Source organism: Ornithodoros turicata, unplaced genomic scaffold (assembly GCF_037126465.1).
Source record: "Ornithodoros turicata isolate Travis unplaced genomic scaffold, ASM3712646v1 Chromosome58, whole genome shotgun sequence".
Taxonomy (NCBI): domain Eukaryota; kingdom Metazoa; phylum Arthropoda; class Arachnida; order Ixodida; family Argasidae; genus Ornithodoros; species Ornithodoros turicata.
In genome coordinates this window covers 147,478-162,283 of record NW_026999385.1, presented here as the reverse complement: position 1 = coordinate 162,283, position 14,806 = coordinate 147,478, and the positions used below count along the sequence as shown (strand labels likewise).

The 14,806-nt window shown below is 48.2% G+C and overlaps 1 protein-coding gene across 2 annotated transcripts in view; it reads right to left on the bottom strand.

The window, feature by feature from the left end:
* The window catches only part of LOC135374441 (venom metalloproteinase BumaMPs1-like), a 93,423-nt gene that overhangs the window by 23,488 nt on the left and 55,129 nt on the right, over positions 1–14,806 (bottom strand). For both annotated transcript variants that reach the window (XR_010416901.1, XM_064607402.1), the window contains exons 4-7: positions 8,706–8,798; positions 8,512–8,635; positions 8,368–8,406; positions 3,277–3,401 (exon numbers count right to left, since the gene is read on the bottom strand). Coding sequence is in view for 1 of the 2 variants with exons in the window: in XM_064607402.1 (XP_064463472.1) it covers positions 3,277–3,401; positions 8,368–8,406; positions 8,512–8,635; positions 8,706–8,798 (381 nt within the window). In the remaining variant the exon portion in view is untranslated. The remainder of the gene's footprint in view (positions 1–3,276; positions 3,402–8,367; positions 8,407–8,511; positions 8,636–8,705; positions 8,799–14,806) is intronic.

The window sequence follows — 14,806 nt, the reverse complement described above, 5'->3', positions numbered from 1 at the left end:
CATCTCCACAGGTTCCCAAGCAAATTCTAATGTGTTACTATTGTGTATACTTTCAGGAGGTGCTGTGGAAAGTCAAACTTTGTAGGCACAGCATCACTCTTGAGTCGCGCAGTTTGCCCTGTACGATCGAAACAGGCCTCCTCAAAGTGTCTGCTGCAGAGCACCGAAGATTTAGATGGGGCCCGATTTTTGCGATGCATCTTCTGCACCCACTTCTTCAGCACGGCTGGGAGACTGTGAGGGAACCTGTAGAGCACAAGGACATTGTATAGAAAATACATAAATAGAGCAGCCAAACATAATTTCTTAGTACCAAACAGCACCAGCGAAGTAGCAGTGCGAGCAAGCGCGAGTGTCACATACATGCGATACGAATAAACACTGTTTTTCCTCAAAATAAATAGCTTACCTGTGAAAAGTTAACCCCTTTCGTCTGTCCGTGCGTGAAGTGCACTGAAAACTGCAACAAGCTGGCATGGCATGCCCTCTAATTTAAAGGAAACAAAAAAATCGCGGGCAGCCGCGCTTAACTAAATGCAGACGACAGTACGTGTTGGGCCCACCAATATGGCGGCCGATGACCACGCTCTGGCGCACCCTATGCGCGATCCAGCCATACAGTATAGAGATCACTGGGTGGGAGCGGATAAGCCTGTTTCCAACAACTCTGTGCGTCAACGAGTTTTCCCACACTTCTGCACTGTGGTTGAACAGAATAATGGAAGTATTGCACTTTGGAGTACATTTCATCTAAAAAATTCCGCAATGCAGGAAACCATTGCATCAGTGAAATAAAAAACAAACTGCTATCGTCGATGAGAACACATATTTCGCGGTCGACGCCTTTGCGTAGGAGCAGGGTTGCTGTGCCGTGGAATCATAAAACGTCCACTTCCTTGAAAAGAAATAAATAAAATTACACTGAGTTTTAAAGGACAACGGAAGCGAAATTTGTCCATTGCAAAACAGGGACCGAACAAGGTGTAAATATTATGTAAACTTATGGTGCCACTAGTATTTTGCAAGTACGCTGTACGGATTGGCATATTTTTGACGATTACGAGCGCGCTGGGCCGCCCACCCGACACGATCGCCCATGGAGCGCGCCAAGCATTGCGGGAAAATCTGAGGAGCGCGTGATGTCAAATATCTCTCGCGCTCCATGTGCGGCTGCCCGGTAAACGGCACAAACACGGCGAATTCTGAATAACGCCTGAAGGTGTTCGATACGGAGATCTCGTGATAGTCTGAAGGCGATATATCCTATGAGAGATGGGTTCGTACATGCTTCTTCGTCTCCGTTCTTTCCCCGTAGTGGGAATTAGATGTACGCCGAAACGCCAAATGAAAGTCAGGAACTCCAACAGGAGAGCCAACGTGCGTCACTTCCGTGGTCTGCTACGGCGGCGCGGCGAAGCTCACCAGGGGCTCAGAGTGCTCCACGGCCGAATGTTATATCGCGATTGTGGCGGCATTTAAACTAATATACGCAAATCTAAGTCTAATTCCGGATTGTTTTGGTACACATCGCAATATGAGGCAAATAGCTTTGCAGCCTATTTTCGCTTCCGTCGTCCTTTAAGCGAAGGAAACAGACAACTGTCAGTTCTCGAGTCTGGACACGTATAGCAAAAGCTATTTACAGGACAACGTGACATATGCATATACAAAATCCTGCCATAATCGTAATACTCATAATCATAATTTATCTGTAGTTGTATCGTGCAGTAAGTTTTCAAGCAGTACTCTAGTGGATATAAAGTGGAGATAAATTGGCCCGTAACAAAACCCTCGTTATCACCATTTTTTTTCTTGCTTCGTGAAGACGGTTACACGGTTTCCCTTTTTTATTATGCGGTTCTTCGGATTCCCTGTGCTTCAGCTGTCAGCGCTGTAAAACAGCATGTCGAAAGAAGACAAAAACAGTCAAAAGACGCTGCTCCGTCTTCAAGTCGCCGGCAAACACGGGGATCGTTTGTGGGTTGGAGGCGAATGGCCCGCGGTGGGATTTTGGTCCCCCGCGGACCGGAGAAGACGCACATTTTGATGACGTAGGCTGTGACGCTTACACCATCCGCGGACTTATCCCTGGGATGCCTCCCTTGTGTGAACCCACCCCAAGCAGCACAATATACTGAAAGTCGAGTGCAATAGGGGTGGACGGGTAGGTCGAAGACCTTGAACGAACTGGTGAAACTAAAGAACATTGATAAGACACATACCGTCCACCCCTATTGCACTCGACTTTCGGTACATTGTGCTGCCTGGGACCCTACGTTTCTATGGCATCTTTGCCGCAAGCCCTTCAAAGGTCCTCCACTCATGGAAAGATCGTATCGAGCAATGAGGGAACGTCGTGACGTAGCCTATTCCCCTCTGATGTGACTCGTGGCGTAGACCAGAGGTGCTGAAGTGGGTATAAGCATTATCCTGAGTGCTGAGAAGAAAGAAACAACGAAGGAAGGTACGGGGACTTCTCCACGTTTCCCGGGGATCATGTCTGTCCTCCGCGGATGCTTTCTCTGACTGTTTTTGTAAATTTGGTTGCGCAGTGACACATCGCATTGCGAAAATATTTTGCATGGTGATTCCTGATTTTCTTTCTTTCTTTTTTCTCTCTTGTTCTTTGTTTTTTGTCGCTTCCTCGATTTCGCTTTTGGCTCGATGTTCGATGTTTTCATGACTTGCTCTATCCTCTGTCGAGCTAAATGGTCGGATCTAAAAGTCATTAAGATGACTCATTTATTCCTAATCCGAGCTATTTGGACATTTTTACGCTGTGAGTTATTTCGCTCGTGATGCAAGCTGACTGACGGTGATGATAGAAATGTTGGATCTTTAATCCTGTAAAACAACCATCTCTGCCCACGTCCGGCACCGAATGATCACCTTCCTCGGTCCCCTCGAGAAATTGCCCGTCCGTTCTTGGTCCTAGTCATTTCCACCCACACAACACTTCTCTCCCTGGAAATATTGTCATGGCTGGAACCGATCCGGTGGCCTACGCGACCTCTCTGAACGTCGTAACGTTGTGTTCTTTGTTGTAGGCTACTCTGTCGAGACACAACACTGAAGAAGTTGAGTGTTGGAATACCAGCACACTGTTTTAACGAATGACATATTACACGAGGTTTCACATTTTCCAGAGGATGCCATGCTGCCAAAGGTGCCCGGTATTTTCCTAGTGCATATCGAAGTGCTTGCACTGCAACGCCCGACATTCACGCTATGATGCATGCAGGCATGCTAGACGCAGTTGAAATACCGCGTACTTACGGCATTCATGAGAATTGTGATGTAGACGTGCAGGTTCTTCCCACTTTTTATTATTGTGTTATTGTGAACCGAGTCGACCACGATGCATACATCCGCCAGAACTGAATCAGCGAAATCTTCACGCTCTGCGAACGGATAGAATACAATATTTTGAACAAACTTGACAAATGCAGTATACTGCATTGTCGTGTGCCGCCAATACGCAACGACAGTGTGCCTCCGCACATGAATGGAGGTGAACAGAAGAGGGGTCGTCTTATTAGTCAAGCTAGAGGGCTACTCGTCAAGCATATTGTCGTGGGTGGAAAGTAATTTGTTCAGAGAATGGAGCATAAAAGTAGAGGTGAGTGCGGGTAAGCAAACGTGAACCCGCGCGTGTGTGACCCGCACTCGCAAGAATTTAATCTGGCCGACCCGCACCCGCAGTGGTGTCTGTGTACCCGCATTGGGACCCACAGGGGAGAGTGAGCGGTATTCACGCGCTCGGCCGGATATACCCGCATTACCCGCGGTCGCATTGCGGTACACCCGCATTTTACCCGCTACCCGCGTCGATCGCGAATTCATACCCGCAAATCGTGACGATATACGGGAAACTGCGGGTACCCGCGGGTATACCCGCACCCGCGCTCAGATCTACATATAAGTTGATAGATACACCAAGATCCTCAAAGTGTCTAAGAACATGAAATACAGAAATACGTCAGTCACCCATAAAGAAAGGCAGTGGCACGAATTGAACCCGCGCCCTTTGACTACAGGTCAAGTGCCCCTTGGCAAGTCGTCGTTAAGCCATACCCGTGTGGCATAAGATATTTGTCCTTACGTCCAGACGAAAATGTTCGCTATGACCTCATAATGCTACAACAACAGCAACTTTATTTTAACTATGATGGTTGGTGAGTTTCATGGCCAGCTGAAAGACTGTCCTCGTGTGCTACCACGCCGAGCGAGGTCATTGCGAATCACGTAGTAGTTATTGCTGCATTACATATCGAAATTGACACGTCGCTAATCGTCGCGAAGGCAGGTAACTGTCGCGACATTCAGCGTGAAATATCTTCCTTTTGTATTCTGAGTGAGACCTGTAATAATGAAGTGCTTCCGTTAAGGCAAGACAGGCTACTGCAAGGGCGGTCTATCCGTCCGGACGCAACCCCAAAATCACGAACCCCTATCCGACACGGATCTCAACCAGCTTGCAACCCGTCCCAGACTCGGACAGCGGCCGTAAAGTCCTAAGCTCTCTGACAATGTCCCGACAACATCATGACGTGGTCTATCCAAATGCTGCGGTCCCGGCTAAGAGACCCATAACAAAACGATGCGTTCACAGCGTAATGTAACGCTAACACCACAAAATTGTGACCAGCGGCATTGCCGAGCGGGGTAAGCCAGAGCCGTATATTAAAAGGGAGTTTGGCCATTAATGGGTCATGCCTATACCTGAAGCTCCACCCACTTTTTCAGCTTTCTGACCAATAGAGGCTTGAAATATAGGGCGCTATCCATCAACCTATCCTCACTTTTTGTCCCCCTATCGAACATGGGCAGCGCCATTTTGGGTGGCAAGTGGATGGGATGGGATTGAAATGGATACCTCTCGCTATTTGCAAAACTATTGGATTCTTGGTGCAAATTTGACGAACGCCACCCAGAGTGCGTGGGGCTCGTCGGGAATTGTCGTCTGCTTCCATCCTTGTACCGCTGCCGGCAGATCCACCTGCTGGGGGCACATTCTGTCGTAGGTAAGATTTTGAAAAAAATCTACATGAATTGTTGGAATATAAAAGGCAAGAATGATTATATTCATGAAATCCAGCAATTAAATATAAGATTGTGCAGCACAGTGCCGTTTTTTGTTATGATTTCGTTGTGATCGCCGTGTTAACTAGGTCTAACACCGACGACAAAACGTATTATTTTTGGTTAGATATCGATGGGTGAGCATCAGTTCAAACTGATTTCCGAGAAACATATATGAGGATGTACATTTGCAGCGTAAAATGAGAGTAGTCTGTGAAAATTTTTTGTCACGAAATCCCCGCTTCACTGTGTTTGTTTTCGTCGCCATTTTGTGTGGCAGTGGAGTGTCATGGCGACCCCCTTGATAAAAAGCAAACCAATCAGTGAAGCGAAACTGTGATTGACAGGTCGAGCCTCTTTTTGTGGCTCCTCCCAATGGCCAGACTCCCTTTTTAGTATACGGCTCTGGGTTAAGCGTCCCACTTGTCGGTGGTCGCCAAGGTCGTGCTGAAGACTGGGAGGTGGTGGGTTTGAATCCTACCACCAGCAGTGCTGTTTCAGGTTTTCCCTGGGTTTTCCGGAGACTTTTCAGACGAACGGCGGCACAATTTCTCATGAAGTCGGCCCAGGACGCATACTAATTCCCGGTGTCCTCTCTCCATCTGTTCACGTCTGTACGCCACTCATAGCCATAGTAGCTTCGCGGCGTGAACACGGAACTTTAGAAAAAAAAGAGAAATTGATTGAATTGAAATTGAATTGGCTGAAACGACGTCTATGAAAACGGGCTTAGTGATGGCATATAGTTTTGTGATCGTATTATCGTAAGTGTACATGCGGTGTTTGCTTTTAACGAGTAGGGGAACGTGAAACGTTTGTAGATTTCTTCGCATTTTTGTACAGGAAAGAAAACTTTACATTTTTAACTCCACTGGCTAGAATAAATCTTGTTTTATACTGGTCATACAAAATGAACGTTATTTCTGAAGAGGTACTCCGAGGGATTGCTAAAATATAGACAGCCAACACTTGTAACTGTGTGCCCCAGGCTAAGGCAGAGTGTTACAATCCCCGGGGGAGTGTGATACCAGAACCATACAACGTATTAATTCATAGAAAGTCAACTTCGAACGTGTAGCAGGGCTCGAGGCGTCTGCTGGCGTGAACACACAGTAGGGTAGGCAAGACGTCAACAATATCGCTCCCATTTAGCAGTGCCATATCAGTAACGTCGGGGCCGACAAACGAATTCCGTCATTCTTTGCTCTACCTCAGAAACCTAGCTTCGTATTTCCCCGCGACATTCTCTCCTGTCAGAAACCAGACTTCATGTAGAAGCCGTACTATTCAACACCCTGGAGTACGGTGGTGGTGATGGTGGTGAAACGGTTTGCCGACCCTGGAGTACACTACTTCAGTTTGCCCAATGTGCTCCTCTAACACCGTGCCCAATCACACAGCTCTTGAGATGTGCGCATCAGCACGTGGCTGAGCGCGAGCAAACATCATGCCACCTTTTGATTTTAGTTCTGAGTGATTCCGCTTTCATCTACTAGAGTTAGAACGCGTAGGATTCGAGTCACTATTGAATACCCAAAGAAATGTCATCAAAATATTTTTTTTCCTCATCGAAATACGTCCGTCAATACGATTTGCCTACCTGACAAAGGCTCCCCCATTTCTAGCATGAACCCATGACGATGTCGCACTGTTTCAGTTTCGTTCTCTAAGGTTCTCGAATGAGGCAGATATCGGCAATGTAACACTCTGCCCCATGCCTCACTGTACCTCACGTTCCCCTACAGATTCTTATTCTTTTTTATGAGAAACCATGAGAGCAGCTTAAATGCCGCTCTGCAGGTTGGATGTACAGGAGATATATTTAATGGTTAGGTGAAACAAAGGAAATGTTAGCGATACAAGAGGCTTGGCACCAGTCTCTGGTCAGGCAGTTGCTGCAGGCAGACATCACAAAGCGTCCAAGAGTCCGGCGTCCTGAAGGAACTGTAGCAGCGCAGTTGTGACCTCAGCGTGCTCAATAGGGCCAAGTAGTAGCGGGAGGGAAAGCTCTGGGTAGCCCACACGGGCGAGATGGCGTCGGAGGCTGGACCGGTTGGACAGGTGGCAGTCGAGGACGATGTGCTGCATGTCTGCCTCGACATGACACGTGGGGCAAAGAGGAAAAGGCAGTTGGCTCATCTTAAACAGGAAGAGTTTTGTTCGTGTCATATTCAGTCGCACCCGATGAAGTAACGTCCCCTTGCTACGTTGCCTGCACGACCAGTATGACATTCTGTGCAAGAAACTGTGGAACTACTAGACGAACGAAGCAGCTTTGTGTGGGAGCGCATTATCCTGCTGGAAATGGTCCCCTTAGCATACCGCATCATTTGACCTTGATGGTGTCCCGTAATCGACGAATCAAGATTGTGAAGTAGCCCCCAGCGACAGTTTGCCGTCTCTTATGGTAATCGGTGACCAGCACGCCCTCCGAATCCCAGAAGGCCATGCCCGCCACTCTTCCAGCCGATGGAAGACACTAAGCCCTCTTCTGCGGTGGGGAGGAGGGAGCTTCTACTGTTTGAACTGGGCTTTGCTGCCGCGTTGGAAGTAGCAGACCCATGTTTGACCCATGGTTAGAAACGAGGTACTGAAGACCGCAGGACCTGCCCTGAACGACGACTGGCAATTGTCCATGGATGTGGTCTAGAGCGTGTGCTTTTGATCAGGTGAGCACAATCTTGGGTCCATGCGGCAAATACCTTGTGGATGTTAAGATATCCGGCCAAAGTGCGCTGAACTCTGCTCTTGGATATGCCTCTGACATGAGCGATGGCCCGGATGTCGACTTGGCGATGTGCCGTAACATCATAGTGATCGCCGTGGAAGCTTTATCGTGGCGTCACTCCCACAGGTCTGCCAGGTCGGGGATGGTCTTCGAAGCTGTTCAGTTCGTGGTTGAATTCGGCGGTCTACTTCTTCATCTGCTGTAGTATGCACCATCCTTCCTGAATGTCGCAACATGTCGTGGTGGATGTTTGCTGAGTTAGGGCCTTCCGAGACAAATATACGGTGAGCGCACATGCATTCACTTTCTGGATTTTAGCTCAACTGCGCTACCTGGCTGCGGCCGCAACAGCAAAACCGTGCAGCGCGCATACCCCATTTGTAGTACAGTCAATACTGACGAGTTCCCATGTCCCACGGTAAAGTTTGGTGTCTGTACGCCCCCTCTTTCTGTGTCATGCTGAGAACTCAAGGGGCACTCCTCGTAGTTTAGTGTTCAGACCATGCTGTATAGAGATTTACCTGGTGCTTCTATCAATGGCAGGGCAACTATCTTACCTGACAAAGCAATCCCATGAGTAGTGCTCGGCGAGTGCACTGCAAACGTACCATATTCAGTGTAAGAGCGACACACATACTTTTATTGGACACGTTCCACTTTTATTCAGTCTGAGGGACACTGCACGTAGGGGAGTGGCTTACCTGCGTCGCCAACATAGGTTTCGGCCGCTTCAACAGTATATACTCTGTGGGCAACAGCCTCGTCCCCACGCTCTGACAGACCTCGCACAGGTTCAATTCGTAGCTTGCTTCCAAGAATACCTTCCTGGATCGTTAGACGGAATAATTTTTTTTTCTGCTGTCATACGTGGGATCTACAAGGTATAGGGACTTACGACAATAACTCTGTTTCCATTTTCTTCTAGGTGTACAGATGCGGCATGTTTTACATCCTGGTACAATCCTCTTTTGATGCTGTCAGTACTGATCTTCGTGCGGAAGATACACAAATCGAGTAAGTCAGAAAACAAAATTTCTACGGGAAATGTGTTTTGGCTGAAGCTCTAGCACGGTTACTTCACTATTCCGTAAAGGTGAGATACTGCGAACGTGAAAATTACCGCATTGAATCGCATGGAAAATCACGTGTACTAGTGTAGTTCACCTACTGGTTTCACCTTGCACGAAAAACGTTGAAACGTTTGCAGGAAGGTGCTTACAGGGGCTATGAAATTTCCCGGACACCCCATAAAATGCTTGCTGGAAACTGCTCTTCCTGCCGAGAAAGTGGTATGCCAGAATTTTTTCCCTATTGAAAGGAACTGTCCCATCCGTCCTAATCGATTAGGAAGCTATAGTGCCGTTTTACTCCTCATTCATCACCGACAATAACGCCGAAAATCCTACGCAAAAAAATGAAGTAGTCTCTGTGCGATTTAATGCAATGCATGGCAAGAGAAGACGGACGTTGAGAGTATTACGGAATTCCCTCTCTGGGCATCGAATAAAACGTCACTTGGACAACGCCAATCAGGGAGCGGCCGGAGGTCCTTTGGAGACCGGCGGGCGGGTGGGACGGCGTCTGCATGTCGTGGAGAGTCTGTGATCGGTTTCTGTAATGTGACTTCTTGGGTGCTTCTGGGTTTGCATCGGACTTGTTCTTACCGCCAGAAGTGTGACATCGGTAACACTATACTCCACGCGACACGTCACTCTCAGATCTCATACTGGTAAGCGAATGTAGGAGTATCTAACGAGGACTTTTCGTTTAGCATATTGCGTGTGAATGGGGAGCACACGATCGGAATCAATCGCCTGCGCTGCGCTTCATTCGCCTGCCTGGCTCAGACGGAGGAGAAGTGAGGAGACCGATCTCGGCTGGGAAATGGCGGCCCTAATTTCACGAATCTTGTCCGGCCGCGCCGTGGTGCTCGCGTTCCCTCTGAGACTACCTCTCCGAAGATACGGCTGTGGCGATGCTATGTTTTACGCTTGGATACTTTACCCTGACGCGCTCAAATGAAGAGTTTGTTAAGTAAACATTCACTGGAGGCATCTAGAAATAAATGACTGTTTTGTAGCTGGCTGCATTATGTGTTTAGATATTTCCTTCTGCCTTCTTTCTGTTTAATGATTAATACCATCCAGGAGCGTGGAAAATTGGGTGATTAGGCCAGTTGGTAGAAGGTATTCATTGATTGAACAGCTCAGCAGGAAAATACCAACGAAATTAGGGGACCATGAGGATAGTCCGAGTCAGAATGTCCTCCTCTGTCCTCCATCTTTGTCAGTGTTTTCTCACTGCGCTACTCACCTAATGATGGCATAACACTCCATAGAGTGACGCACACTTCGCAAGTGAAAGTGCAATTCGCAAGCTCTTTCTGAAACTCTTGAATCAATCACGTGCAGATCCAACGGTGCTGGAAGGAAGTCTTCCTTTTCTGAACCAAAACAACACTTAGCTAGAAATTGAAATAGAGAACCTTCCCCTACACACAGGCATCATGTTTACTTATCAAAACACGTTTTAATACACAGATGAAGCGCACAAGCGGAGATAAAAAAATTGCATTACCGAGCGGTAAGACCGAACGATCTAGTCACCACTACAGCAGTCTACCACAGAACGCGAGCGCCGCATTGCGGACACAAAAGATTCGCGGAATTAATGGCCACGCTTTCTCAATGGCGCTGTGGGGGAGTTCACTCTTCTTACTTCTCCTCCGTGTTTCCTTACGTGTGCACAGGTAGTGCGAATCTTTAAAACTCGTTTATTCAATATGTACGCTGTTTTCAGAAGATAAACTTGGCCAAGTAGTTTGTGAAGGTGTGCAAAATATTGCGATACCGGTCTCATGCACATGTTTACGGATCTGGTTTTCAACCATGCACACTTGGAAATGCCCTCCTGACCTCCTTTCCCTCGTGTTCGTACTCTCAACACACATATGTGTGCCCCTTTTTCAGTTTTCTTGTATGTGTCAGGTTACAATTTTCGCGAACATTTTGGTATCGTTCACACGGGGCATCTTTTTCCATGAAGTATGAGCAATTTTCGGGTTGTTGGCAGTCGGCCGACACCGGCAACCTGCAGCAACTCGACTCGGAATCATTCCCCGACCGAAAACGGGTGGGGGGGGGGGGGTTATTGGCAGGATCAGCTCGCCGATGTTGCCCACACAGAAGTAGGCGTCGTCACGACCATAACAAAATAGAAAAAAAAACAAGACGGATGGAGGATACAGGATGAAAGGTGGAGATGCGTAGAGGGTGCATGAATTCGTCAGTGAGAGCAAAGTGTCAGATGGGTCGTTCAGCAAGACATGTCCCCCACAGAAAGAGAATAACGTTTCTTGCTTTAGCGGAATGTTCGGCAGTCTCGCAGGATGTGTTCGATAGTAGTGAGTACTGACCACGATTATACGGAAACACACAGCTGGTCTGAACACGATTAAATTAGCAATTAGAGCTAATTAGAACCCCCCACAGTAATTGGGACCCTCCAGGGAGTCATCACACTAATTGGGGAGCATCTAACTCGTGTCCAGACCAGCTGTGTGTTTCCGGATACTCGTGGTCACAAAAAAGAAAAATATAGATAGAAATAGAGTGGAGAGAAACAACTTATTCGAAAATCGACAATGCCGCATCGAAGAAACCGCACCGGAACACCCGAGTGAGCAGCGACCGCCATGTTGCTTGTTGATGGCTTGTAGTTGCAGAAATCGACGACAGGTGGCCACCTAGTTGCAAGACATCGTACCAGACAATCATAGTTCTATGCGAGAAAGAACAACCAAATACTAGTGGCAGAAAAAATTGCAACACTGCTCAACAAGTCTAAGCATGCCAGAGCACGGGGAAAAGGCCTAACTGCTACGGCAAACATGCGACAGCACGGAGAAAACACTACACATCGTGGAAAAGGCTTAAGGCAATCGATTAGGCCTTACCACAACGTCACCGCACAATGCTACGAAATTCAACGGCTAACACAAGACGACAACCACAAAATGCTAGGCGCACAGTGCTAAACATGTGGCAACATGGAGAAAAGGCCTAGGACACTACGAAAACTCAATGGCGTGGAAGTCACTGCTAGACAAGTCTAAACATGTGCGTACAAAATACAGGGAATAAGGCCTATCCGTTACAGCAAACATGCGAGAAAAGGCTTAACACGAGCGTGGTAAAAAACGCGCACACATCGCGAAAAACCACCACGGCAAATCACTCACCTTTCCGCTCGTGGCGACGGAGCGTCTGGTCCCGACGACGGCCAAGCCTCAACTGACGCGACGTGGGGACGGCGGATCGACCGATCGCATGTCCTCACTCCATGAGAGCCAGCGCGCGAGTGACAGGAGCGCCTCTTCATGGCCGTTACGCATGCGCGTGCGCTCTCCTAGCGCCCTCTGCGCTGCCGCAGCCAGCCGGCATCGAGTGATCATCTCTTCGCGGGTGCTCCCCATTTCGGTTTCGCTCTCGCCTTCCACTGTGTGCTCACACTCCTAGCAGCAACAAGTTGCTTCTCCGTTTCGGTTTCACTCTCTTTTCTTTGCGTGTGGTTTTTTGAAAACGCTCTATAAAGGCAGCGCGCACTGCGCTCGCATCATCATTCTGACCAATACGTGGAAAACGTCATGTGTGGTTTATTCTCCTGCGTTGCAAAAATGAAGAACTTCGTGGCATCATGGACGAAGCCTTTCAGGTCCACCGCCTGGAATGGTTGCAAGCACGTCAAGAAATGTGCTAGAGCAAGATGAACTGTTCTCGACCACATCTTAGCGGCGGACAGACTAACGAAAAAGAAGTCCGACATTAGCCTGGATAATCTGTATTGGGAACGCAGTTTGGATGACGTGTAAATAAAAGAGATGCATTTGTCTACGAGGCTCAGTCTCTTGTTTTTCTTCGTGTAACCTTTACACACGCGCCATGTCTTCCCCTGAACCTTTTCGTTTCCACCATCCTTTTCACTGTATTTTAAGCGGTCCATCCATGTGTGGTAAATCCACGTTTGTAGCAAACGTGTTGAGGAACCTGAATGACGTCGTGGACACGACACCGTGGCAAATATTCTACGTGAGGAAAAATGCTTCACTGAGCATGCAGAATGAATTTGGGGACTCTATAAAATTTACCAAGGAGCTACCACGAGAGTGGGACACGTCGTGCGCTATGCTCATCGTCGTCGACTATCACATGACCTACGCAGATTTCTTGAAGGAATGGTACCGATCTTTTCGTATGGGATTCTCACCACGCCAACGCGTCGATCTTCTTACTCGTTCAAAACATCTTTTTCAACAGTTGCCATTTTAAAACTATATCCTACAATGCCAGTTAGGTCGTCCTGTGGTGCATCGTGCACAGTGTCCACCAAATGGAACATTTTGGGCAACAGCTATTCGGCAGAAAAAAATTGCAGTATTTTCTGGACGCATGTAAACAAGCGATGTCGTCAGCCCACGTTTATTTACTCGTGGATCTTCACAATTATACGCACGAGGATCACAGGTTGTGTAGCAATATCTTTCCGGGAGAACGACAATATATCTACGCTGCGAAAGGAATCTCCAACCTCACCGCACTTTACCCAAAGCGCTCTCCACTCTACCCCCTTCGCGTCGTCGCAACGTCTTGAGTAGTTCTTCCCCGTTCTACATGGAACACCTCTCCGAAATTTGTCTCAATGTATTGAACAGAAAGGTGGCTTTGGCATTGTGGTGGCGCCACTGGTGGCTAATGAAGAAGCGCGAGAGCGCGTACTTCATGTTCTCATATCAGGACTTGGCTGCGTACTGATCACAGCATGTTTATTCCCTGCATCTCATGTCACAGTCATTAAACGGTTACACACCCACGGCTATCTCAACTGGCGACGAGTGGGTCTCTGACTGAAATGCAAGGGGACGAATCGGCAATGACACCAACGTCGGGAGCAGCCTCTGATGATGCAGTACGACGGTTTCGAAGTCCCGGCACGTTCGATCCGGAGAAGGAGGACTGGAAGCTCTATGAGATTCGGTTCCAGGCAGCGCTTCAAGTAGCAAGGGTCATCAACGACGCGGACAAATGTGGGCTTTTGATTTCGTCACTCAGTCCGGACGTTTTTAAACGACTCTAAAACTTGCTGCAGCCTTGGACCGTCACAGAGGTACCTTTCAAAGACATTACGGCCGTGTTATCTGAACATTTCACGCCAAAGTGCTTCAGAGAATTTGAGAGGTGCAAGCTCTTCTCCGCACGTCAGCAAGAGGGCGAACCCGTCAAAGACTTCGTTCAGCGCTTGTCTGCAATAATTTCCCGTTGCGAATACGAAACGGAAACAGATGTCAGAGCCTGTTCCTTACTAACTGCCTTTATCGTGGGTCTCTGTGATCAATGCATTCGCGACCGGCTCGTCCTCGAGAAGAGTCTAACTTTGGACACAGCGATTCGGCTGGCTGAAAGCTCTTTGGCCGCAGAGGCTGAATCGAAGCAGTTGCATGCGGGGACGGACGTGCACAAGGCGACATCCAGGAATGCCAGCAAGGAGTCTTGTTTCAGGTGTGGAAATTCCAACCACCTCCAGGAATCTTGCAGATTTCGTAACGAAGAGTGTCACGCTTGTGGGAAGATTGGCCATATTGCAAAGATGTGCCGTACATCCCAGCCACAGGCAAAACACAAGAAAGGCAAGAGGGTCCGCAAGGTGAAGCTTGTGACGGACATGTTCCTTGTCAATGAAGAGGACGGGAAGTTCCTTACTTGCAAGATCAAGGACAAGCAGGTCGTTTTACAAGTGGATACTGGTTCCCGTGCCACGCTTCTGGATGATCGGACGTACAAGGAATTGGGCGAGCCAAGGCTACATCCCTCTCCAGTCCGTCTACGCGCCTTCAACAAGAATGAAATTCCGCTTCGTGGGGCGGCAGACGTTCATGTCTTCATCGATGGAAGAGAAGAAACCCTACCAGTTATCTTCACCAAGATGGAGCACACTAATCTC